The sequence below is a fragment of the Pseudogymnoascus destructans genome, assembly GCF_001641265.1.
Source record: "Pseudogymnoascus destructans isolate 20631-21 unplaced genomic scaffold scaffold_1, whole genome shotgun sequence".
In the NCBI taxonomy this organism is placed as follows: domain Eukaryota; kingdom Fungi; phylum Ascomycota; class Leotiomycetes; order Thelebolales; family Thelebolaceae; genus Pseudogymnoascus; species Pseudogymnoascus destructans.
Genome location: NW_020167520.1, coordinates 1,373,031 through 1,400,362, shown reverse-complemented (window position 1 = coordinate 1,400,362; position 27,332 = coordinate 1,373,031). Strand labels below are relative to the sequence as shown.

The window sequence follows — 27,332 nt, the reverse complement described above, 5'->3', positions numbered from 1 at the left end:
TCGCACTTTCATATGCTATTACTGTGAGCTGGGTGCCCTGTGTCCTTACAACTTAAGTATATCAATTTTAGGCCCAAGAGTTGGCTCGTTCATCCAGCGCTTCCATTCTGGATCTAAATCTGGCTGCCGTTGTGAGACATATAGCTCATCCTCAGAATCAGACTCTGTCTTCTTAGAATTGTCATCTTCTAATTCCACATCTTGGATACTTTCCATAACCTTTGCTGCTTGGATGTCTAATGCCTTGCCTGAATATTTATAATAACAGTCTTGCCATTGTGCTTTTGCCCGCCTTTTTCACGTGTCTTAAATGCTTTTTGGCCAAATAATATCAAATACGTTAAAGTTATAACGTGGGTCGCATATTGTAGCTATAGTTGAATGACTCCGCTGTTGATTTGTTGCAAGTGTATAATACTCATTAAGCTTTTTTAATGCTGCTAAACAAGCATCATATATTGTGCTATTCTCTGTATATCCAGCTTTAAAGACTTCAAGCTTTTGCGTCATTCTCATATACTGTATAACAGCATAATTTAAAGTAGGATAAGAAGAGCCTTGTAGCTTCTCTGTTGGGCGTATAAAGATATAGAAAAAATCTAATAACGCCTTCAACATTTGCCAATCTTATGCTGTTAAAGCTATATCTTTCATACTTAAATCAAGATGTTGAGAGGCACAGAGAGCTGTTATTGGACCTTGTAATCTTAACGCTAAATGAAGCATATAATATGTTGAGCTCCATCGTACTGGCATATCGAGGCTAAGCTGCTTAAACTCAATATTTGCAGCTTCACATTGCTTTTTTAAGGCATCCTTCCATTGTCGTCAGTTGCGAAACACATATATATGACGCCGAAGTTTGCTAAGAACAGCTACTGACTCATTTTCTGGTAGTGATGGAACTCAGGCAGCTCCATACTCAAGGCGGTATGCGTTTGGCTCATCTGCTGGTACTGCCTTTAACGATGTTAAAGCAGCTTGAACAGCAAGGTTTATAATGTGCCCAATACATCTGACATCGCCTTCTTTTGTTGTATATGCCCATGGTTGCTGTAATGTAGTTTCGTTCTTGCATGCTAAGTTCTCATATTCTGAGAGCATGGTAGTGTTTGCAGAAGCATTATCACGAGTGATAGTAAAAACTGCAGGAGTAATACCATAGTCATCTGTAACAGCTATTAACTGCCCTGCAAGATATTCACCAGAATGTATTGGCTCTTGTAGCTCAATAACATCTAAGACTGTACATCTTAACTGCCACTTATCAGACATCCAATGTGCTGTTACTGCAGCGTATTCAGAATAGTTGCGTGCAGACCAAGTATCAGTTGTTAAAGATATCCTTGTGCAGTATGCTGCTGTAATTCAAGTTGTAACCGTGCTTTATGAATGCAAAATATCTGTTGCAAGTCTCTTGCAATTGTCGTCCGTCCAATTACAAGTGTTGTTGGATTTAAATGGCTAACAAGCTGCCGGAAGGATAGACTCTCAGATGTATGCAATGGTAGGTTATTAGACACAATAAATGAGAGTAGAAGCTCTCTAAATTTTGATGAATTTGGTGCATTGCTAGGTACTTTGTGAGGCTGGAAGAATGTAGCTGTAGTTGAAGAAGAAGGCTGTGTATCTCCGTCTTGAACATGTTTTTTCTTATATTGTGCATGTATTGCTGGATGTTGTGTCTTTAAATGCTTCCAAAGATTACTCGTTGTCTGCATCTTTGTAGGTTGTGATGGTGTATATGTGCAATGTGGCTGCAAGCACTTAAATGATATTCTTAAAGGCGCATTATCAAGAATAGTATGAGAGTATAGACCCTTTGCAAAGAGGATTGAGTCAGAATCTGGTAACAGTTGGTCTTGAGGCCATACAGGCATGCGTACAAGTGGTAGGGGCAAGAGTGGATCTTGAGAGGCATTCTCATATACGCTCGGGTCGTCTAGGGGCGGCGGTGATAGCAAAGACTCGCTCATCTTGACGATGGTAAGTATCACAGTAATATTCAAGTCATTGAAAGCTTCACTTTGCCTATGCTATAATTCTGTCTACGTCCTTACCCCGCTCTCTTGGCTGTCTTGGCAACTACTCGAGTAGTTCAGATTTCTTCGAGTCAAGTACTACTCAAGTAATTCCTCGAGTAGTACTCGCAACGAGTAGTACTCGGGCAACACTGAATTTATATGTAAATACCCACATGAGTGGGATTACAAAGCTTCGTACGGAGTTATCTTGTACTGAAGTGAACATTTCTTGCTTCCATAGGTCTGTAATTTCCTTTGTGGCTGCAGCTTGAAACCCAATGCCTATGAGGGTGGTTTCTAAGCTGATTCCAGAATTTCGGAGCTGCTGGTAGGTCCGTACAGTGTATTTTGCGTTTGTGGAAATCCGTTCCTACAATGAATGCTTAATGTAGGCTTACTTTCGATTCTGGATGGGCAATGGTTGCAAGGTAGACCTCATGCCTCTGTACGGCATCCTCTGAACGTTCTGGCATCATTTCTGGAGTATGGAGCTGTCTGTCTTCCATTCCATTTTGCTGTTCCTTCTGTTGGTCATCTTGGGGTCTATCGTCTTGTGGAGGAGATAAAATTGTTGCTTCTGCATCGTACGGAGTTTGCGTTTCCTGTGGCAGCTCTGGCGATCATTCTGCCTCCTCAAATTCCTCTCCACACCTCACTGACTTTTCAGAAACAAGGAATAACAAGATCAATGCTTGGAAGCTTGGAAAAGACTTAGGAGTATATGATAGTCGATTTACTGTATTGTGTGCTTGCCCTTTCTTAAGGAAATGGCAATCCTATTTATGCCAAAGGAGTGTAGTTCTCTCCTTGTCCAAGACTTCCCATGACTAACTAGGCTTGGTAACTGTAGTTAATGAAAGAGAGTCCCATAGAACGATCTCTTAGGTTCCTAGCCTATAGGATGTGAAAGGAGGTCCAAGGTCAGAGTACCCCTATAGACAAATTATGTCATAACTTAATTATGTCATAACTTAACCAATCTTGTGGGTAACTAAAGAGCGATGACGTGTAATGAATCATAGAGGTTTGTAGAAGCTTTTAGAGCTATCGTTCATGTTCCTAGGCCTCTAGTTGGTAGAGATATGTCATGTAGTAGTATTAGCCCAGTAACTAAGGAGTGATGTCATGTATCATAGAGGGTTGTAGAGATATGCTATGTGGTAATATCAGCCTAGTAACTAAGGAGCGATGACGTGTAATGAATCATAGAGGGTTGTAGCAATCGTTGAGTAGTATTGTTCTTGTTGTTGGTGTGATAAGCCAAAATATGTATAGTGACTTGTAGGTTTGAGGAGGAGATTTCCAAGTTTGCTCTTGAGTTGATAGCAAACTGAGTGCAACGAATGTCAGTATGACACTCTAGAGGTTGGTGCAAAATGGTCCTTAAGCTTAACAAGCATTTCGTATGGAGTATTGCAGTTGTATGTATAGGGTAGGAATTCCTGTCTAATGGTTTCTTGGATCGTTAATTGGTTTCATATCCAAGGTGCATATGCAGAAGAATGACCCAATGACAAAAAATACAGCACATACCCAAGCATCCATATCCGCATACTTCCAACTCTGGGCCAACTCTGAGCTTGCTGCCAGCAAGCTTCGCCTTCTTGATGCTTTCAATAATTCTTTGCAGGTTACCCTGAAAGTCGAGGGCCCACTGGTTTAAACTCTGCATATAGTGTGTGAGCAAGGACCTTCAACGAGAGGAAACAGGGAAAGGAGCATACACATGTCGCAACAGTGATAAGGTGGCCCATCTTGCTCTTGGATCTTTTTGGGATTTGTTTGAATTGTGATGCAAGTCGTCTATGACTCCGTGGAGCATCATTTCAACTTCTTACGCCATAGAAATGGCCATGAGTCAATGTGCTCTATCATGAGAGCAGTGCCCCGCGTTCTAATCCTGGACGCCATCGACGCCCTCTACTCCGCTGTCTCAGAGGAACACAAATCAGCCATCGTGTTTGTAATGGTGGGTGCACCAGATATGAGAATCTAGCCACCCAAGGAAGGGATGAATTTACTAAGACAACACACTGTCTTAGGAAACAGAGCCAAAGGGTTGTAGCTTAGACTATTCCACAACGCAGCAATCAGGTGTATGATGTGGTGAAGTGGTTTAGACAAGTTGCAACAAATGTTGAGTCTGAGAACTCAGGGGTAAGTCAGAGGTTAGCACCTCACTGACTTTTCAAAAACAGAGAATAACAAGATCAATGCTTGGAAGCTTGGAAAAGACGTAGAAGTATGTGCTAGTCGATTTACTGTATTGCCTGCTTGCCCTTTCTTAAGGAAAGGGCAATCCTATTTATGCCAAAGGAGTGTAGTTCTCTCATTTTCCATGACTTTCCATGACTAACCAGGCTTGGTAAATGTATTAGAAATCAAGTGCGACCCACAACTAGCTTGCTAATCATGTAGTGAACGTAAGAGAATCCCATAGAACCATCTCTTGGGTTCCTAGCCTATAGGAAGTGAAAAGGAGGTCCAAGGTCAGAGTACCTATAGACAAATTATGTCATAACTTAACCAATATTGTGGGTAACTAAGGAGCGATGACGTGTAATGAATCATAGAGGGTTGTAGAAGCTTCTAGAGCTATCGTTCATGTTCCTAGGCCTCTAGTTGGTAGAGATATGCCATGTGGTAGTATTGGCCCACCCCCTTAAGGAGGAGAGTTTCTTAATAACTTGTTCAATGAGTGTCCAAATGATATGCCGTGATGTATGTAGCATAAACAGATGTAGTAGAAGAGTTTGCAGCAATCGTTGAGTAGTATTGCTTCTGTTGTTGGTGTGATAAGCCAAGATATGTATGGTGACTTGTAGGTTTGAGGAGGAGATTTCTAAGTTTGCTCTTGAGTTTGATAGCAAACTGAGTGCAACGAATGTCAGTATGACAGTGTTAACTATGGAGCCCAAGATTGCAGTGCAGTGTTCCTTGGCTGAACAGGGCAGTGGGAAGTCACGTTGTAGATAGTTATACCCTCTGCCTTGGCACTATAGCGCACGTGACAGGTCCTACACATGAGGGTACTTGTGACAATTATACCCCCTTTATGGCTCAAGCCCCTTTGAGCCCGAGATGTGAGGTCGGGCCGTATTGTAAGTTATGGGTACTGCCAAGTGGCTTCGGCACCGGCTACAGCCTGAGGAATCGGGCTAGTCTTGCCTGCGCATGTTGTGGTTGTGCTGTTTGGGTGAATTCCTCCCACTTTTGCTCCTTCCTTTCTTCCTCACAACCTCAACAACTCCGCCTCCGAGGAGCTCCTCTGAAACTCCTCAAGATCAGCCAGATGCAGAAATCGAGCATGAGACCCAAACTCGCAAAGTCTGGGTTCCTATTGCTGAACACAATCGAGTCACGAGAAGCCAAGCAAAGGATCCTGCTTCATCTCGAAATGCCATGTATGCAGAGGAAGAACAGGAATATCAAGACGAAGATTTCCAAAATGCATTTTTCACAGGCACAGAATACAACTCAGATCCGCAAACCATGGAAGAAGCACTCGCTCAATCTGATGCAGATCTCTGGCATGAGGCCATTGCCTCTGAATATCAATCCATTACTCGTAAGAAAGTGTGGAAAGTCATGCATAAAAGCAAAGTTCCAAAAGGGAAAAAGGTCCTTGGTGGACGCCTTGTTTTGCGCACTAAAAGAGATTGAGATGGCAAAATCCTTCGCCGCAAGGCTCGATGGGTCGTAAAGGGCTATGAGCAGAGATATGGAAAGGATTATGAGCAGACCTTTGCAGGAGTTTGCAAATCAGCCACATGGAAAATCGCCGTTGCCCTCGCTGCACGTTTCGATCTTGAGATTGAACAGATGGATGTTGACACTGCATTCCTTGAAAATGATATTGATGCAGAGGTATATGTCGAATTGCCTCCTGGATGGTGTGAGAATGGTGTCAAGCTTTCAAAGGAGGATATCATGCGCGCTTTACAGTCTCAAGCAGTCACCACGTCTCTGGCAGAAAAAGCTTCGCAAAGCACTCCAATCTCTTGGATTTGAACCACTCGAAACAGACCAATGCATCTTCATCAACAAGGACACAAAGATCATCATTGTCACTTATGTTGATGACTGCCTCATTATTGGCAAAGATAACGAGGACTTAAGTAAGTGGAAATATGAGTTGCAGACAAAGTTCACAATTGAAGAACTCAGTCTTGCACAATACTTCCTTGGATTCCGCATTCATTGAGATAGAAAGAAGCGAGAGATCTACCTTGGGCAGGATGCATATACTCAAAAGATCCTCAGCCGTTTTGGAATGACGAATTGCCACACGGTGAAGACGCCTTGTGCCCAAGGATGGGAAATTCTCATGACTCCGTACAAAGACAAAGCTACAGCTCACGAAATCAAGCTGTATCAGTCTATGGTTGGATCTCTAATGTATCTAGCCACGAACACTCGACCGGATATCAACTATTGCACGTCCGTTCTATCTCGTTTTCTCGCAAACCCCTCGCCACAGCATATTGCAGCTGCTTGTCACTGTCTGCAGTATCTTGCAGGCTCTATTCATCTGTGCATCTGTTATGGAGGCGATTGGAAGGATGATGAGGCTATGAAATTAAGAGGATACGTCGATGCAGACTTCGCAGGCGACAGAAGCGAGCGCAAGTCTCACACAGGATGCGTCTACCTTTTCTGTGGAGGCGTCATTGTGAGCATTTCAAAGAGACAGCCAACCGTTGCAGTTGCGACTACTGAAGCTGAATACGTGGCTATGTTTAAGGCTGCACAGGAAGGAGCATGGCTTCGACAGGTATTCAAGGAGCTTGGATATAAGAAGAAGGATGCACTCGCAACGGAAATCATCAGCGACAACCAAGGAGCTCTTGCACTTGCAGAGAATCCAGAGTTTCATCAGCGAACGAAGCACATCGACATCAAATACCACTACATCCGAAATCAAGTGAAGGAAAACCTTGTTGATCTATATTATGTGTATATGAAGGAGATGGCTGCAGATGGACTGACGAAGCCACTATCAACGATGGATCATCAGAGATTCATTGAGCTGATCAAGCTTAAACAGCTTCCAAAGATGGACTGATTATAGGTTACGGATGAAGAACTAGGGGTGCTACTAACTGTTGATATGTTTTCTACAATATCACCAGAGGGGTGTGTTGCAGGAATCGGGGTTCAGAGCCACGGGAGCCACTGGCGTGGCACCCACCCACATATATAGTTCTCAGTAGTTGTAACCTATATACTTCAACTAATCAACAACTTGTCTACCACCAACACTTCCAATGACCTCCAGTGACTATGTGTTACAATCACTGTACCTGACCAAACCGAGAATGTCGAGGAGGATGAGAACCCAGAAGAAGTATATGAATGCATTATAGTTGAATACTAAAGTAATAATACTGTACTTTTCGCTTTCTTCGTGGTCGGTCTTCCCCCACTATCCCGTTTACGCCATTTTCACCGTTACGCCACGACTTACGTTAGGGTTGGAGGCTTCAGATAGTCTAGGGGAACCAGTAGTCTAGGTTCCCCACGACGCACCCTAATCGCAACTTCAAACCTAATTACTCCACTACACCACAACAAAAAGATGCCTTAGAAATGAATGAAAGCTGAGTTTTACTAGCCATTTAAGCTACCAAATCACCCCACAAACTGTCCATCTAACGTGCTACGCAGCTATATGAGGTCCTACATGTAACACTTACCTGTCGCATACACAGAAGCCAACCACAAGCTGGTAGACGTAGTAAACAACGTCCATTGACCCTAATTGAGGAAGAGGAGCTCATATAATACGTACTTGACCTAACTCACGACAGCAGTCGGAGCTTACCGCCTTCGTGAACCCGTTCCTGCTCGACCAGGACGTGATTACCACGGTATTTAACAACGGTGGGGGGTTCACGTTTGATAAGTCGAAGTGGATTGACTGGACTACCCCGACATTGACGTGAGTTTGCCTCCGGGTTTGTAGAACGAGAGTCATGGCGTTGCTGTGTATGCCTGGTCGAGACAGCTTTAGTGATATCCATACCATTAGTAAAGTTATTTATAATGCTTTACCCCCCAAGCAAGACTATCCTCCGTCGCCCCAGCACAACCGTTTTACTAGTAAATACAATGCCAATCCCATATTTCGACCCCCGCCCATATCAGAACCCATTCCCCATTGACAACGTCACACCATAACCTATACCAGTATACCTCCCACCATAAAAATCAGATGGCATGCCACCATAACCACCGCTACCACCCAACGCCGTAAATCAAAATCATACAACCTCACCGCCCATAACCTCCACTGTAAACTAATACACCACTGACCATTCACCATGCGTATCCATCCCCCGCACCACCTTCATTCGTCCCATCCCAATCTTCATCACCTTCCGGCTCGCTGTCCAGGAAATCTTCCTCTCGAAACTGCTTCTCCGTCGGCCTCAGATTATCAATCTTGAAATCAACAACCTCGCACATGCCCTGAATCACCTCCCGTTTCGGTATCTCTTTCTCTTTCTCTTTCTCCTTACCACTGTCGCTGCCCCTCTTTCGGTGCACCAGCGGCGCATCATCCGAATCAGAAGCATCACTCGTGAGAGATGGGAGACGCGACGAGGGAGTCGGCGCTTTGGGTCCGTGGAAGCCGGCGGTGCTGCGGAGGGCAGCGAGCTCGCGCGCGGCATGGTGAGATTTAGGATTTAGTGCAGGTGATTGCCCTGCAGGTGGCGTGACTTCAGGTTCGGAGGAGGATTCCCTGTAGCACAGCCGTTCAAGGACTCGGCGGCGTTTTGGAGGAGGATTGGCCGAGCGTAGAGTTCGCCTCTTAGGCTCTTCATCCTCGTCAAATATTGTCGTCGACCGGGGTTTTCGGGTTGATCGAGACATAGGAAGGTCATCGTCGCTTAGGTCTATGATTTGGGGTCTAGGTTTTGGTGGTTCCGCCAATTGCTTTTTATGCGCTGCGTACGCGCCCATTGACCTGAGATGGGGATTCGGCGGTGCAGGTTTCCGTTTGAAAACACGTTCAAAGGCCTTCTGCCACCTGTCGCGGAACCCTCCGCGGTCTCGCCAGCTGATGGTATCCAATATGGCCTTGATCACCAGGGTACGGAGGTGAGGAAGCGTCCCGGCACTATCAAGCAAGCTGCGGAAAAAGACCTCGGCAGCATCGACGTCCCATTTCCGTAGTTGGATCAGTTCAAGCGTCTGGAGTGTCGTTGGCCATGTAGGAACCTCGTTCTCGCGCAGTAACTGGTCAAAGAAGGGCTCCGAATCTTTGAAGGTCGCGTGGAGGTTGTAGTATGTCAGGTTCATCTGAAAGCTGACAAGGTGCGGACATGCACTTCCTAATATGGTAAAAAACGATATGCTTAGTGACTGGTTGTGGCTGAGAGTGAGAGTCCGAAGCTGTCTCCCATGCGTCACCAAAAATTTGGCCAGATCATCCGATGCTAGCTCGCTGCAGGCAATAATGTCCAGATGTTTCAGGTTGCTTGGAAGGCTAAGAAGCAGCTCGTGATTGAGCAGAGGGCTTGCTTCAAAAATGACATGTTCTAGGTTGGGAAGATGTGATATTGCTTCGGCGAGTCGTTTCACGTGCTCTGGCGCCACGAATTCTGCAGTGATCTTCTTTGGGCGAACTGGGGCTTGGTAGTTGATGAATGCTACCTTCCGCAAACCCATGAAACAAGGCGTCTGATGCAGCTCTATGATTCTTCTCAAATCGTACTCCGGATTGGGGTGCTTGCTGACCATCCTCGAGCTCCAGCGCCAGCTTTGAAGGCGAGTCGGAACGCCATCGATGTTCTTGGCCAATGCCTCGAAGAGTTGGGGTGGATAGCTCCATTTTATTGTCTCATCTAGCTCCCGATATGGAGAGAAGTCTTTTTGATGGTATAATTCGAGGTCGACAAGACGCGGGGTGTGGAAAACAAGCCCATACAGGTCCAGAACCCCACAGCCAGTCAACGTATAAGCTGCTGTTTGAAGAACCTCGACCTGTAGTTTCTCGACTTTCGAACGATAATTGTACAGCATATTTGATTGGTCGGATTTTAACAAGTCGCAGAGGGTGTGAGCTCGATCCATCGGCGTCAAACAAGGCGAGCGATATAGTATGGTAAGGGCGGGCTCTGAGAACGAACGACATAACTTGGAGGTCTGCAATAGCCATTGCCAATTAGCCGTCTGGTTGAAAGTGCGTACATCTACAAGCGGATAAGACGCATAGTAGAAGATCTGAAGAAGTATTTGGTATGGTAGCGTCTGCCAGGGAGGCATGACACCGGCGCTGTATCGATCGACGTCAACCACGGGCTTCGGCTTTGGTATAGTCTTCTTTATGGCCGAGGTTCGAGAGGCAGACTGTAGACGGCGCTTCTTGGGAGATTGTTCGTCCAATATTTGTTCGTCCGAGTCCGACTCGTCCCGCGCTCCCCGCTGGCGGCGGGGTCTCGCAGAAGCCGCATTTGACGAGGTTTTCGCACGCTTCGCTCGAGAAGGTTCGTAGTCAGCACCTTTATCTACCTCATCGGCGCTGTCTGATGAAGATTCGCGATAGCAAATGCGGTGTCCAGCGTGCCTTGAGGAAATTGTCGATGCGACGGATTGAGGCTGCCGCCTAGCCCTCTGCGCCATAGCGAGTTGCGTCTACCCTCTGGGCTTGGGCTTGGGCTTGGACAAAATGGAGTGGATATCTTTGATTCAGGCCTCAAGCCGCGAACAAGCATGAGAAGTGGCAAAGTTGTACGGTGTGGTGGTGGGCGATATATTTCCAGAGAATGCATCATGGAGATTTGGCTGTGATGTACGATAAGATAAGATGAACGATCTTATCTTATCGCTACTAGTGTCCAAACGACGACGAATAGTGTGACTGTCACCTGACAATCCTCTGGTACATGATTGTCACAAGTAGCCTCACGTGCAAGACCTGTCACGTGCGATATAGTGCCAAGGCGGAGGGTCTTCCCTCCGAACCCCACACAGGAACATATATAGTAGGAACGCGGCCCTTAATCGGAAGGGCAGCGTTCAGTCTTCGTATCAATAGAGAGCTTGGCTACATAACTATCTACAACGTGACTTCCCACTGCCCTGTTCAGCCAAGGCTCTTTTACATTCTGAACACCACACCATTCCTACGATTGGGAAGAACAGCCCAGAGGGGGAAGTCAAGTAAGTGGAAAACCATGCCGCCACGTCAGACCTGTAGGGAAGTGGCTGCGAGCCTTGAGCGTGAGCGTAGCGGAGTGGCTGCGCTTGAGAACGCACCTGAGGAGTCAGGGGCATCAAGCTCCTTATCCCAGGCTCACAGCTCCCCTGGAGTAGAAGCCCAGCTTGCTACGGCCCTCGCCCTCGAAGCTGAGTTACAGCGAGAACTTGAGCTGAGAGAGGCGGGCGAGCGAATCCGTCGACTACAGGAACGCCTAGAGCGCGTAGGACAAGAGGAGGCTTCTCCCCACACTCTTAGGTCGGACGAACGAAGCGTTATGACTACTGTAAGCTCTACTTCGCATGCTGGGGTACTGTCATACTGACATTCGTTGCACTCAGTTTGCTATCAAACTCAAGAGCAAACTTGGAAATCTCCTCCTCAAACCTACAAGTCACTATACATATTTTGGCTTATCACACCAACAACAAGAGCAATACTACTCAACGATTGCTACAACCATCTATGATTCATTACACGTCATCGCTCCTTAGTTACTGGGCCGATATTACCACATAGCATATCTCTACAACCCTCTATGATTCATTACATGACATCACTCATACTACCACATGACATATCTCTACCAACTAGAGGCCTAGGAGCATGAACGATAGCTCTAAAAGCTCCTACGAACCTCTATGATTCATTACATGTCATCGCTCTTTAGTTACCCACAAGATTGGTTAAGTTATGACATAATTTGTCTATGACATAATTTGTCTATGACATAATTTGTCTATAGGGGTACTCTGACCTTGGACCTCCTTTTACTTCCTATAGGCTACGAACCTAAGAGATGGTTCAATGGGATTCTCTTATGTCGACTACAGTTACCAAGCCTGGTAAGTCATGGAAAGTCTTGGAAAATGAAAGAACTACACTCCTTTAGCATAAATAGGATTGCCCTTTCCTTAAGAAAGGGCAAGCAGACAATACAGTAAATCGACTATCACATACTTCCACGTCTTTTCCAAGCTTCCAAGCATTCATCTTGTTACTCCTTGTTTCTGAAAAGTCAGTGAGGTGTTAACCTCTGACTTACCCCTGAGTTCCCAGACTCAACATTTGTTGCAACTTCTCTGAACCACTTCACTACATCACACACCTGATTGCTGCGTTGTGGAATAGTCTAAGCTATGACCCTTTGGCTCTTTTTCCTAAGTTGTCTTAGTAAATTCATCCCTTCCTTGGGTGGCTAGATTCTCACATCTGGTGCACCCACCATTACAGGTACCACGAAGCCTAAGGTCAAGGGCGATACCTGAATACTGAGGGAAGAACGTCCGCGAACATAATGAATTCATTACGAGCTGTGAGCTCGCCTTCCGCCTTGAACCACTAGCTAGGACAGACGAGTTCTGTCATACTGACATTCGTTGTGGTCAGTTTGCTATCAAACTCAAGAGCAAACTTAGAAATCTCCTCCTCAAACCTACAAGTCACTATACATATTTTGGCTTGTCACACCAACAACAAGAGCAATACTACTCAACGATTGCTACAACCCTCTATGATTCATTACACATCATTGCTCCTTAGTTACTGGGCCGATATGACCACATAGCATATCTCTACAACCCTCTATGATTCATTACATGACACACTCCTTAGTTACTGGGCTAATACTACACATGACATATGTCTATCAACTAGAGGCCTAGGAACATGAACGATAGCTCCAAAAGCTTCTACAACCCTCTATGATTGATTACACGTCATCGCTCCTTAGTTACCCACAAGATTGGTTAAGTTATGACATAATTTGTCTATAGGGGTACTCTGACCTTGGACCTCCTTTTACTTCCTATAGGCTAGGAACCTATGAGATGGTTCTATGGGATTCTCTTACGTCGACTACAGTCACCAAGCCTGGTTAGTCATGGAAAGTATTGGAAAATGAGAGAACTACACTCCTTTAGCATAAATAGGATTGCCCTTTCCTTAAGAAAGGGCAAGCAGACAATACAGTAAATCGACTATCACATACTTCCACATCTTTTCCAAGCTTCCAAGCATTCATCTTGTTACTCCTTGTTTCTGAAAAGTCAGTGAGGTGCTAACCTCTGACTTATCCCTGAGTTCTCAGACTCAACATTGGTTACAACTTGTCTAAACCACTCCACTACATCATACACCTGATTGCTGTGTTGTGGAATAGTCTAAGCTATGACCCTTTGGCTCTGTTTCCTAAGACAGTGTGTTGTCTTAGTAAAATAATCCCTTCCTTGGGTGGCTAGAATCTCACATCTGGTTCACCCACCATTACAAGTTCCGCTGCGACTTTGCAGCTACGTGGCTTGAGGGGGAACCCCGAGACGCTTGGCTCCGGCACAAAAAGGAGCCTAACTTTCAGAAGACCTGGAAGGAATTCAAGAGGTTCCTCCTTTATCTAGTCCAGGACCCAGTGAATAGGACCATATCAACAGCGATCAAGTACGAGGAGGCGAGGCAACGAAGCGGCCAGTCGGCTCAAGCCTTCGCCACCTACCTTGAAACGTTAGAGGCGGAATTGCCTGCATATAGTGAGGAGCACAGGGTGCAACACCTTCTTATGAAGTTACGCCCTGAAGTCCAGAGGAAGGTCCTCCAGTATACAGAGATCCCGCGGTCCCGGGGCGCACTCATTGTGCTAACTGGCTGTTTCGAGCAGACTGAGGCTGCGCGCCCCCGGGAAAGCGCGGGGAAGAGGGAGGAAAAACCGCAGGGGAAGTGTGACAGGTCCTACAAGAGGTTGGCAGAGGGTTCAGGTGAGAACCGTGGTGCCTCAAGGCCCTTCCCGAAGCATGCCCGCCTTTCTGACGCGGAAGAGCTGCGTTGAAGGGAGAATAACCTATCTTTTACTTGCGGTAAGAAGGCCACAGAGCAGCTCAGTGCTTCACTAAGCAAGCTGAGAGCAGCTCCCGAGTCCGGGCTGTACACTCAGAAGGACCCCTAGGGTCAAAAAACTAGATTCCTCCACTGAAGCCCCATCAGTTGGAGTTGAAGAGAGGGGCGCATCAAGCCTGTTCACGTACGTAGATGTGAAGGGAGCAGTCGCATGGCGGATGCTCCATGCCCTCGTTGATAGCGGCACAACAGAGAATTTAATGTCCCACCTTATCGCAAAGGAAATTGGGGGCAATTGGGAGCCAAACTTTACGATGGCAAAGGGGGTGGGCGAGCAGGAAATACCCTTGTTTGGGAAGGCCCAGCTTACCCTCCGTGTTAAGGACGATGAGGATGTAATCCGAGAAGGAGAACACTCCTTCGTCACAACAGTCCTTGAGAAATATGACCTCATGCTTGGGTATCTGTGGCTGTACTGCGAGAATCCCATGATAGACTGGAGGGAGGGAACCTGGAGGTTCCCTGTAGAAGACATTCAATATTTCTCACACAGGGAAGTGGAAGGGTTATGAGACCGTAACGAACCCGTATATGTGGCTATGCTACACCGAATCGCAGAGGACGACAGTGAACCACAGACGCAAGAAGTGCCAGGGGAATATGAGTCCTTCACAGATGTTTTTGACGACGTAGGGGCTGCGTCGCTGCCAGAATACTCAAAGCGTAAGGAACACGCAATTGATATTGAGCCAGGGAAGCAACCCCCCTGGGGTCCAATATACAGCTTATCCGCAAAGGAGCTGTCTATCCTCCGCGTCTACATTGAAGATTCATTGCAAAGAGGCTGGATTCGACACTCTACAAGCCCAGCCAGTGCCCCAATCCTCTTTGTACCAAAGCCAGATGGCTCAAAGCGATTGTGTGTCGATTATCGGGGTCTTAACGCAATGACTATTAAGAATCGGCACCCAATACCCCTCATATCAGAGATCCTCGATCGGCTAAGTGGTGCGGTGGTGTTCACAAAGCTTGATGCAAAGGATGCGTACCAGGGATGAGGATCCGCAAGGCTGACTAGTGGAAGACAGCTTTCCGAACAAGGTACGGCCTTTTCGAGTATCTAGTGATGCCATTTGGGTTGTGCAACGCCCCCGCCTAATTTCAGGCATATATTAATGAGGCACTTGCAGGACTTGTGGACGTCTTGTGTATTGTGTACCTTGACGATGTGTTGATCTACTCGAAGCACAAGAAGGATCATACGCAACACGTCCGCACTGTCCTCGAACGCCTTCAGAAGTTTAACATCTACTGCAACTTGAAGAAGTGCAAGTTCTCAACTACAGAAATAGAATTCCTTGGGTTCATTGTCTTTACTAAGGGGGTATCAATGGACGCCTCATGGGTAGAAACCATCACGGAGTGGCCAAAGCCTACAAGCTTCTGAGACCTTCAGGTTTTCCTTGGATTTGCGAACTTCTATCGGAGGTTTATCGAGGGGTATTGGTGAGTATCGCAACCCCTCACAGGGCTGCTAAAAGGCAGTGAGAAGGGAAAGAAAGTTGGCCTGTTCATATGGAACGGTGAGGCAGCGGAAGCTTTTCGGACGCTAAAGTTAGCCTTCACGTCTGCTCCACTCCTCTGCCACTTTGACCCAGAGCAGCCTATTAGGCTAGAGATGGACAGTTCAGGAATGGCTATTGCAGCAATCCTAACCAGGTACGATGTCCATGACATAGAGCTCCTCGCCATTGTGGCAGCCTTTAAGCATTGGCGCCACTACATGCAGGATAGCAATTTTCCAGTGACAGTAAGGACTGATCACAACAATTTGGTCTACTTCATGAAGAAAGTATTGATCAATAACCGGCAGGCTCACTGGATCAAGTTCCTTGCAGGTTTCGATTTCTAGATTGAACATAGGCCTGGCCATACAAACCCTGCAGACGGTCTGAGTCGTAGACCTCGACCGCCAACACCAGGCGTATCAGGGACTGCGCTCTACACTACAGCAGAAGCTGTCAGTGGGGTTGAGTGAGGCTGTTAGAAACAGTGAGAGCGATGCATCGCAGCAGAATACTCGAGTCCGCGCAGTCTTTGCAAAAGCAAGTCAGCGAACGGAAACCAAAGATATCCTCTACGAGGTAGAAACATTTATGCTACCCTTCTGCGGAAGAAGCGCAGGTCAGCCACAGGCTCTTCTATCCCGTTGCCGGGCAGTGCTTGGAGTGGTAGGAGAAGGCCCATACGAAGAGCCTTCAGTCGACCTCTGCAAGATCATCACCCAGTTACAGAACGGTGATCCGTTTATTGGGAACCGAGTCCAGAGGATAGAAAAGGGGCATCCTCGCCATAATGGCATAGAGAGAGAGTGGGTGTTACACCCCGAAAGCGGGGTCTTGTACCAAGATGGCAAGATCCCGGTACCAAGAGACCCTGCTCTCATAGAAGAGCTGCTACGGATACACCATGACGACCCGCTAGCTGGACACTTTGGTGTAACTAAAATGCTTGAGCTACTACAGCGTAAGTACAAGTGGACAGGGATAAATAAGGATGTGAAGGAGTATGTCAAAACCTGCCAAATATGCCAGAGAATGGTAACGAAGCGCCACCGCCCATATGGCGAACTAGAACCGCTCCCACTACCAAGTGGCCCTGGAAAGAAGATCACTATGGATTTTATTACCGGTTTACCCCCAAGCCTACACCCAATAACAAAGAAGGTGTACGACTCTATACTTGTAGTAGTAGACCGATATAGTAAGTACGCTATCTACGTTGCAACAAACAAGACAATTACCGCCCACGATTTGGCACTGTTAATCGTCCGCTATGTCATTCCTGAGTTCGGGTTCCCAGAAGGAATTGTGTCAGATCAAGGATCTGTATTCACAAGCAATTACTGGGCAGCACTCTGCTTTTACTTGCGAATATGGTGACACTTGAGCACCGCCTTCCACCCGCAGACAGACTGATAAACCAAGAGGCAGAACCAAACAATTGAGCAATACCTATGGTTCTACATTACGAGCCTCCAAGATGATTGGGTAGTGTTACTACCACTCGCCCAATTCACGTATAACAATTCACTTCACTCTACAATTAAGACCTCCCCTTTCCAGGCCTTAAAAGGATTCAACCCACGGATAGGAGACGTGAGTGTCGTGGACGCCCCTCAGAAGGGGGATGCACCCGAAGTAAGGGAGCGGGTGATACAGCTTCAGGTTGAGCGGGAAGCATTAGCTCTACACTGGTTTAAAGTGACCCAGGCGCAGACCAAGCAGCATAACATGAGAAGACAACCCATAGAGTACAGTATGGGGGACCAAGTGCTATTATCAACAAGGAACCTAAGGTTGCGACGGCCAAATAGGAAGCTCTCAGAACAGCGTGTAGGGCCATTTAAGATTGTAGAGATTATTGGGAAGCAGGCGTACCAGCTTCAGCTTCCTATAGAAATGGGGGTCCACCCAACGTTTCACGTGTCCTTACTCGAGCCGTATCATGAGAGATGGCAGGGAGGCAAGGGGGACACAGTCACAGCACAACAGGCAGCAGGATCGTCATAAAAAGCGTCAATTCACATAATGCCATGCCTTCTTTAGGGCTATTTCCTCGAATCTATAAGTATAGAGGGGGCGCAGAATAGTGTAAGGATGCCTCCTTACCTAGATACTCGAAGAACCTGTCTCAGAACTGTTACGGTCACTACAAGCATGAAATCCGATTCGGTGTGGTTTCGAACCAGTAGAGGAGCACATAGCGAGTTACACTATAGTGGGGGATGGTAAGGGTGTAGGGTTCAGGGTCGATGCTGACCTGTTGCGGTGGAAGGATCAGGGCTAGGGTTGGGATAACTGAGTCGGGCCTGTTTCGGGTACTCAAGGAAACAGACTCAACGGGGTTCCCCCTTCATCTTTTTTGTATCCTTCGTAGTAGACCTATAGGATAGCATCCGTTTAGCCTCCGACTCACACTCTCATATGCTATTACTGTGAGCTGGGTGCCCTGTGTCCTTACAAATAGGGCATGTGTAGGGTGAGCGGGGCTCACACGGCACCGTCAGCTTCGCCAGCCGCGAGCTCAACAACCTTATCATCGTCGTCAAGGAGAGTGTCCTCATCCTCCGCAGCACCACCACCAAGGGCACACTCAAGGTCAGAGTCACCGTCGTCCTCGCCAGGGTAAGCCTCAGATTCAGGCTTGCTCTCACTGCTCTCATATTCGTGGCAGTCGACGATGGTTGGGTTGTGAGGGTGCTACAAATGTTAATAGAGGAACGGAAGAAAGGCAGAAGGTAATCGTACCAGGGCCTTAACCAGGTCGTTGCTATGGCGCAAGGTACGCTGAATGCCGTGCAGAGTGTCACAAATCCCAAGGAGACCAGCAGGGTCAATGACCGCCTTCTTGTGAGGAGGCATCGCGATGGCAGCAAGAGCAAGGTTGGTGGGGGTTGAACCTCAAGATTAGTAGTATCAGAAAGAAGAGTTCCGGAGTGCACTCACAATGGAAGCTTTATTCATTGAGACAGAAGGTGGAGGGTATCGCAGTTCATCCATTTCTTCCACTGCGTTGTTGTGGGCTGGTTGGACATTTTCATCACTGATTTGGTCAAATGTTGGCTCTGTAATGAAACCACTGCCTTCATCAAATTGAGCATGCGAAGTTCTTATAATCTTCTCTCCAGCTCGAGAGGGGACGTAAACTCGAAAAATGTTATGACCCTGTAAGGATGCCTCCGTACCTAGATACTCGAAGAACCTGTCTCAGAACTGTTCCGGTCACTACAAGCATGGAATCCGACTCGGTGGGGTTTCAAACCAGTAGAGGAGCATACAGCGAGTTACACTATAGTGGGGGACGGTAAGTGTATAGGGTTCAGGGCCGATGCAGACCTGTTGCGGTGGAAGGTTCAGGGCTAGGGTTGGGATAACCGAGTCGGGCCCGTATCGGGTACTTAAGGAAACAGACTCAACGGGGTTCCCCCCTCATCTTTTTTGTATCCTTCGTAGTAGACCTATAGGATAGCATCCGTTTAGCCTCCGACTCGCACTCTCATATGCTATTACTGTGAGCTGGGTGCCCTGTGTCCTTACAGACCCTCATATCCAACGAGAATGCCGACTTCTGCCCTTGAGGCAAGCTTCTGGCTTTGCACTCTGCGTTCCTTTTGGATAATAACATACGTCTTGCATCCTAGAACTCGCAAGTGGGCGATGTTAGGTGTGTGATTCACCCCTGGTTCAATTTCGTCCCAAAATGCTTCAAATGGTGTCTTCCCATCAATGGTTGAAGTGGCTACTCTGTTTGAGATGTAAATGGCAGCTTGAAACAGCTCTGGCGATAGGAATTCAGGAATTCACTGATCGATTGCAGCAGATCAATTGCAGCGGATCGAACACGTTCAAAAATGGTGCGAAAGCTTCGTTCGGCTGTGCCGTCTTGATATGCGCAAAATGGAGTGGACAGCTCAATGATGGTTCCGAGATCTGCTGTAAGCTCATCGATCTGGGTAGGAGCATATTCCTTACCTCCATCCATTCTGAATCTCTTAATTGTGATGTTGTATTGCGTCTTTGCAAGTCGAATCATCCAGACAATGCATTTGTACGCGTCACCCTTATTCTTAAAGGTCCATCCATAGCGGACACTGTACTTTCCACAAGTAAACAGTATGCCATACTTCTCTCCGTGGAGTCCGTGAGGTGTGACAGTAACAACATCACAATTAACTTCTTCAAGAGCTGTTTTCGGTCTTAGTCGAGCTGAAATTTTGTTCACTCGACGGATTGGCTTTGCCTCTTTGCATGGCTGGCACAACCTCGTCGCAATGGCAGTGCCTTCTTTGCTATATGAGATCCCATTTACCATGTCTTTGGTCTTGCGGACGTTATCGAGTCCAAGATGACAGAGGCGTCGATGCCAAAGTTCAATGTCTGTGTTCTTCTGCTCAATCGCAGCAGGTAAAATCAAGGGCAGGATAAGTGATTCCTTTGCTTCCATTTTGAATTCGTAAAGGAACAGATCTGAGTCAACTGTGCCCATCTCATTGCCATGGTTATCGAGAAGCTGGCCATTCTGTAGATGACCTCCGCTGCTATAAAGCTTCTTTCCGCTAAACAGGCAAACTGGTGAGGAAGGCATATAGATGACATGATGGAGGGTAATTTGGGTCTTCTCTCTGTTTCCCTTTACTCCAAAAAGTCGAACTGAGCCACAGCCTTGAGGACGAACAAGTCCATTTGCTCTATTCATGAATGGTAAATCCATGCGCTCTTCATAAGTGTCAAACTTCTCAAGACTGTTTGCAATGTGCTCATTTGCTCCTGTATCGAATAACCACCTATCTCTGCTTATAGTGTTCGATTTGGCAGGCATTGAGAAAGCTACGAGGTCGAAATAGTTCTTAGAGTCATTGCCCTCATCTTTGGTTTCATTTTTCTTTTTCTCAATATGCTTCCTATATGGGGTCCATTTCTTCCCATTCTTCCGCTCCCACTGATCACGCTTCTCCTTGTTATTTTCGAGACAGTCTTGAGGTGAGTGTCAAGGTTTCGGCATTGTGCAATGTGGGCAAGATGGTCGATCTCCATTCTTCTTGTCCTTGCTTGGGTTTTTGCCCTTACCCGTTCCTTGAGATTTGTTTCCGTACAAGGCATTCGAGCCTGTAGGAGTCGATTTCGATCTCACCTCATCTGTGAGGTCATCAATAAGAGAGTCGAGAGTGATGCGGTGATCTGGAGACTGAAGGAGTGATCTTTGGCATTCTGCCCAAGTTGACCACTTGTTCGCACAAGAAGCTATAAACATAACAGGAAGCCAATCATCATGAGGAGGGCATTGTAGACTCTCAAGTTTGTCGATAGGTTCATGGACAGCGATAATAAATGTGTCAAGCGAAGAGAAATTCTCGTACTTGAGGTGAACATAATCCTGAATTGCATTGTACTTCAGGACTGAACCTGAGCCTTCGTATTGCTGTTGTAGGGCTCTCCACATCTCAAGCGCTGTGTCCTTTGCAGACGCCACTTTTCCTGGAATCGTCTTGCAGTTATATTGGATCGCGAGCTGCATCTGAGCGTTGCCCTTCTCCCAAGCTTCATACTTCCTGAGCTTGTCTCCATCTGTGGCCTCATCGTAGTCCTCATGGAATTCATCGATGTATTCTGGCCTCTTGCATCTATCATTGATATATTTCGCCAGTCCGTTGCCTCGGGCGATGTTAACGATAAGTTCCTTCCAGTTGGTGTAATTCTCTTCACCCTTGAGCTTCAAATGCTCTGGAAGATGCAGCGAAGTCGTATTCAGACTCACCATAGTTGTAGAAGACATATTGGCTATTGGTGTAGTTGCAGTCGTGTTCGAAATTCAGTTTGAGATGAAGTTGGGAGTTGATCTGTCGCGTCTTCAAAGATCTCGGAAAGTTGTTCTCGCTCGAGCGCAGAGGACATAAAGTGAAATAAACAGTGTGGATATAACTCAAAGAAAGAGAGCCACAATCCTCTTCAGCGTACTTCAAAACTGTTTGAGGTTGAGGTTGTGGTGCTGTAACAAAAACACTGACTTCAGCGAGTCTGTTGACGGATTGGTGAATTGGACTGCACAAATCAACACTCAATGATAATTCTGATCTTGTAAATACCTTGGAGGTCATTGGAAGTGTTGGTGGTAGACAAGTTGTTGATTAGTTGAAGTATATAGGTTACAACTACTGAGAACTATATATGTGGGTGGGTGCCACGCCAGTCGCTTCCGTGGCTCTGAACCCTGATTCCTGCAACAGTGATATTTGTCGCTGTACTCTTGCCTTTGGTAGTCACTTTCTGGGTGGCCTCCTCAGCCTCAATGACTTGGGAGCGTAATTCCTCTGTAGTTATGTGGAATTGGCCCTTTAAAATTGCACGTTTCCCTTTGCTCTGTGCTCTCCGTGTTTGTATTATTGATCGTAGGTTATCTGCCTCGCGTTGGTGTAAGAAGTTGCGTGTATTAAGTCACTCAGTCTCATCAGCCAACCGACGGATATATCGAGTAGTGGGTGTGTTTAGGACTGTACGCGTCTCTAAGGCCACAACCAGGACAGTGTTCGCTTTGCGCAATGTAGAACAGTCGGGTGGACTACTGTTCTGAAAGACAGTGTCAAAAATATCGTACTCAGTTGGTGTTTTAGTCGATCATCTGTCCCATCTGTCTGTTGGAGCGTCACCATCCGGATCACCCGTTGAGGTTGGAAAGGTTGTAGACCAGTACGCAGATGTAATATTATGAGTAGATAGCGCAATTGCTCTCACTTTGATGTATGCAGATAACCATTCTGCTTTTTGTATGCGTGTAAGTTGCGCTTCATTCAAATGTGAGAGCGCACTTGTGAGATGTTTTTTGAATGGTCCGAAGACTGCAACATCGAGTGGTTGCAACACATGCGAAGTATGCGGTGGGAGGACAAGGATAGATATTCGATTTTGCATACAATGGGATATAAAGCCTCCACTTATATGACTGTCGTGGCCATCGCATATGAGTAACCATTGTTGTTGTGCTATTAGATGTCTCTTTCGCATGCGTTGCTGGTTCAAATACGCGTTTTAACCACTCGATGCCATGTAAGTTGCTTGTCCAACGCTTTCTATTAGCAGAGAAGTGCCATTTATCGATAACCTCAGGAGGGATCCAGTTTTGTAAGACGTTCCGACCCTTGAATATAATAAGAGGGTTAATGGTCGTTCCATCCATACAGATGCATTGAACAGCAGACACCCATTCCTGCCGGCCTTGGTGTGCCTGGTGACATGTACGGAGTGTAGAATCAACGATGATCAGAGTACACTCAATAGTGCCAATCGAAAATCCAGTTTCATCCATGTTATACACGTTGTATTCTTGTATTCCTAAACGTGCCACAAGGTCCTTATACGTGTCAAACCACCCCGTTAACACATCTTTTGTAACTCCACTCATTTTTTGTGCTTCGACCCGTCTGCCTAGTTGGATTTGTAAATGTGGTTGTCGTTTTATAAACCGTGGGACCCAGTCTTGTCCAAGGGGAAAGTTTGGAATCTCTTCGTGATGCGTGTGTTGGGCATGTTGACTGTTAGGGTGCGATAGTTCGAAAACGTGGCATCGGTTGACACAGATTTCGTCAGCAATATCCCGCAATATACGGTGACTAGGAGCATATCCACTAATTGTTAGCACCTTAATCCACTTTAAAAGTGTCTGCTCTTGCGCTGGCGATAGCAGTTGTTGTTGTTGTCAAGCTTCTCTCCATGACAGTTTCCCATTAACACGTTGAAGGACTGTGTCTGGCCAAAGGTGTAAAGCCTTTGCAGCACAGTACGTGTAAGGACACAGGGCACCCAGCTCACAGTAATAGCATACGAGAGTGTGAGTCGGAGGCTAAACGGATGCTATCCTATAGGTCTACTATGAAGGATACAAAAAAGATGAAGAGAGGAACCCCCGTTGGGTCAATCTCCTTAAGTACCTGAAATGGGTCTGACTCGGCTAACCTGCCTTCACTCTCACCACGTGACCATAACTTGTCTGACTCAGATACCTTCTGTCACTGAGGGAGAGTGACCCCGTTGGGTCAATACCCGTAAGTACCCGAAACGGGTCCGACTCGGCTAACCTGCCTTAACTCTTATCATGTGACCGTGACCTGCCCGACTCGGATCCTTTCCGTCACCAAGGGACAGGCATCCTTACACTACCCCCCTCCTGAGAGAGTGCTTTGTCCGCAAAGCACGCGGCTAGTATCATGTCTGCAACGTCTCTGAATGGTATCCATGAGCGGAGCGTTCTTTGGTATCAGAATGTTGGCTGGTAATTGCGTCCGGAACAACTCCGTTTCTCGTGCGCGTCGGGAAGATGCTTTGTTTGCCACAGCAGGAATTCTGAGGTGGTATCACGTTAGGGTCCGTTTGGCATTGGAAACTGGAGCTCGCTTTTGTTCGATCTCAGGTTTGTTCTTGAGGTCCGAAACAGTACCGGAAGGTGTCCGCTACACATTTGAGTAGAATTGTCGTAAATGTGAAAGAAGAAGTGGCCGCGCTAGCCCAATTCAGAGTTTATTGTTGTAAGCCAACATTTGAGTATTCCGCTTCGCCCACTTCCTCTTGTTTTTTTTCTTACAACAACAACGCCAGCGACCCTCCCACCTGAGACCAGTAAGTGGCCCCTCCCCATCCGTTTCATGATGTGATACTGATAGATTGGATAGTATACATCCAATCCACACGAACGAGTAGATGATGAGAGCGCGTTGGCGCGGTGTTGATAACTTGTGCTGGGCTGACGGAATCGCTGATTCCAAATTTGAAGATGCCGGTTCCCGCCCCCTCCAGGGCCCTTATGGTTACCTTCCACTTGCTCTGTCTGCACTGCCTTCGGGCCAAAGCCTGTGGGATTCAGTCCCACGACTGCGTCTGGTCCCCAACCAGTTTGAAGTGTGGGTACTGCATGGCGCAGCACTCGCCTTGCGTCCCGGTAGGTTTTCTTGTGGGGTTCGGTGTTTGGTTTGGTTGGCCGTTGCTGACTTTGGTGGAAGCTGCCCTGGTTCCTTGGGGAAGAATTTGCGGCCCTCCACACTGCCGAAGAGGCCACCCCCCTCATTCCCGCCGACATCGCAGCCGCCGCCACCAAGGCAAATCGGGTGTCCCTCTTGGCCGCCCAGAGCATTCCAAAGTTCCGCTCCGAGGTGGAGCGTGACCTCTACAAGGAGTCACGCGCCACTCGGGCTGCCCTCGAGTCGGGGATTGCCGTGAGTATACCACCTTCCCCTTGTGTTGTTTTGGTGCTGACTCTGGGCAGCAAATTCTGTCGTCGCTGCGCCATCTGCGGATGGAACACGAGAGCTTCCCTGCTTTCTTGGGGGAGTTGGTGGCTGCTGTGGGCAAACTGCCCACCGCTGCTGCTCCCGCAGTCGCTCCGACTCGGGGTGATGTGAGGAAGGAGGGGGAGAATAGGGAAATTGGGGTGGCCTACGGGGCCTAGGTCAGGAAAGACCCTGTGTCAGAGGGAACTCGGGCCTGGCCCTTCGCGTGGGGTCACTTCGAACATTTGTCTCTCATGGTGGTAGCTGCTTGTTGCGACGACTGTGAGACGTTTGGAAAGGCTGACTCCTGCAAGGGTTACGGTGGTAAGTGCGACCTGGCTTGGAGGATATTTAGTTTAGAGTCATAGATAGCAACGACTCTGTTTCTTCCGCTTTGTTTTCCCTCCCGTGATCATAGTTTTGTTCGTCGCCCGTCTCCCATGCCGTAACTCATCCGAGTAGTTCTTGAGGTGGACCTGGTAAATCTTGGTATTCCGTGTGAAATTCTCTGAGTTTATGGGGAGAGTTTTTGAAGTTCGACACTGGGTACCACTCTGGGTTCGGATTGTATCCGACCCAACTAACCCGGTATTGTAGTTGCTTCCAGCGGAGCCTCACAGTGAGGACCTTTTCCACTTCCCATTCCTCTACGCCATCTATCACTTTGCTGCTAGGCTCAGGCGGATCCTGACCAGGTAGGGGGTTGTTCGGGTCCTTCATGAGGACGTCTGGTGAGAACACATTGTGTATTTGAGAACCGGTAGGTAGTTCCAATCGAAATGCGTAACCAATCCGTTCCAACACCATATATGGTCCGACCCATTGTTGGCCCAGCTTGCGGCTAGGACAAGAGTTTTTTAAATTTTTGGTCAATAGGTACACTCTATCTCCTACGTCCCACTCGATGGCCCTTCAGCATCGATTCACGTGCTTAGACATTTCATCCTGTGCCTTTGCCATGTTTTCCTTTGCGTGGACCCATGCGGTATGCATTCGGTCTGCAACCGCCTTGGCTTCCTCTCGGTTTAGGGTCTCCCGGGGGTTCGTGCTTTTCGGGGTGTTCCAATCCCAACTCGTACGCGGATCGGTTCCGTACTTGAGTCAGTAGGGGGTCATGCCAATGGATGCGTGGGGGAGTGTCATTTGCATGCGGTCCATTATGGGGATGAGTTCGCTCCAGTTATCCTGATAATGGGATACGAAAGGCCTCAGTCTTGTCATACTGACATTTGTTGCACTCAGTTTGCTATCAAACTCAAGAGCAAACTTGGAAATCTCCTCCTCAAACCTACAAGTCACTATACATATTTTGGCTTATCACACCAACAACAAGAGCAATACTACTCAACGATTGCTACAACCATCTATGATTCATTACACGTCATCGCTCCTTAGTTACTGGGCCGATATTACCACATAGCATATCTCTACAACCCTCTATGATTCATTACATGACATCACTCATACTACCACATGACATATCTCTACCAACTAGAGGCCTAGGAGCATGAACGATAGCTCATGCAGTTCATGATTTCCATCTGTCCATCGGTCTGCTTATGATAGGCAGTCGACAGCTTAACCTTAACGCCGATAATTCGACAGAAGTCCTGCCAAAAGGATGATACGAATTGGGGTCCGCGGTCGCTTACAATCTACTCCGGAGTGTGTCCGAATCGGTATATCCATTCGATGAACAATTGTGCCATTTGCCGGGCAGTTGTGGTTTTGTAGCAAGGGTTGGTCACCGAACTCTTTCGAGTCGGTCCATAAACACTAAGATGCTGTCGTATCCATGCTTGTCCCTTGGGAACTCCTTGAAGTTCATGGTGATGTGTTGCATAGGATATTCGGGTACGGGTAGCGGGTGTAGGAATCCTTGTTGCTAGTGACATTGGTGTGAGAAAGCCGGCATGTCACTCAGTTTCGTACATACTGTAAACAGTCTGCTTCCATCCTGACCCAATTATACTTTGGAGCGAGCAATTGGTAGGTTTTCCTGCCACTTGGATGTGCTGACGACACTTGATCGTGCGCTTCTTGGATCAGTTTTGTACATTGGTCGGTGTGGCGATTCACACATAGGCGACCTTTGTACAGGAGGAGCTGGTCGTTCATTGCGAATCCATCTGGTAGGTGTTGTTTCGCGCGAGTCTCGGTAAACGACTGCCGATTGTCCGCACATAGTGCCTCTATTAAATTGAAGGGCACCTGTGCCTTGGGGGTGTCTATCAGGTTAATGGACGCCATGTAGCTCTCTGCTAGTTCGGCGCTGATGCAGGGGTGTAAGCAGCTTGGACCTAGCAATACCCTCGCTCTACTGTTGAATTTGACTTTTTGTTGCGTTACCAGGTCTTGATCTCTTCGGCTCAGAATATCAGCCTTCTGATTATTCTTGCCTATGGTGTACGTAATGCAGAAATTGAAGTCAGAGAGTAGCTCCCTCCATCGAACCTGT

General features: G+C 47.2%; 4 protein-coding genes across 4 annotated transcripts; 1 reads left to right on the top strand and 3 right to left on the bottom strand.

Annotated features, from left to right (window-relative positions):
• Positions 1 to 906: 906 nt before the first annotated feature.
• Positions 907 to 3,778, bottom strand: QNS1_2 (glutamine-dependent NAD(+) synthetase; the record flags this gene model as incomplete). Its single annotated transcript, XM_024464048.1, has 3 exons — positions 907 to 1,169; positions 3,558 to 3,690; positions 3,749 to 3,778. 3 exons carry the CDS (start codon positions 3,776 to 3,778, stop codon positions 907 to 909), a joined length of 426 nt encoding a protein of 141 aa, XP_024328440.1.
• Positions 3,779 to 8,079: 4,301 nt separating this feature from the next.
• Positions 8,080 to 10,806, bottom strand: VC83_00353 (uncharacterized protein). Its single transcript, XM_024464047.1, has one exon. The coding sequence runs from the start codon at positions 10,650 to 10,652 to the stop codon at positions 8,343 to 8,345; it is 2,310 nt and encodes a 769-aa protein (XP_024328445.1). The 5' UTR covers positions 10,653 to 10,806; the 3' UTR covers positions 8,080 to 8,342.
• A 400-nt stretch (positions 10,807 to 11,206) lies between these two features.
• VC83_00352 (uncharacterized protein) lies at positions 11,207 to 11,723 on the top strand (the record flags this gene model as incomplete). Its single annotated transcript, XM_024464046.1, has 2 exons — positions 11,207 to 11,515; positions 11,571 to 11,723. 2 exons carry the CDS (start codon positions 11,207 to 11,209, stop codon positions 11,721 to 11,723), a joined length of 462 nt encoding a protein of 153 aa, XP_024328446.1.
• A 6,387-nt stretch (positions 11,724 to 18,110) lies between these two features.
• On the bottom strand, positions 18,111 to 18,482 carry VC83_00351 (uncharacterized protein; the record flags this gene model as incomplete). Its single annotated transcript, XM_024464045.1, has 2 exons — positions 18,111 to 18,320; positions 18,369 to 18,482. The coding sequence occupies 2 exons, from the start codon at positions 18,480 to 18,482 to the stop codon at positions 18,111 to 18,113; spliced, it is 324 nt and encodes a 107-aa protein (XP_024328443.1).
• Between the last annotated feature and the right edge of the window lie 8,850 nt (positions 18,483 to 27,332).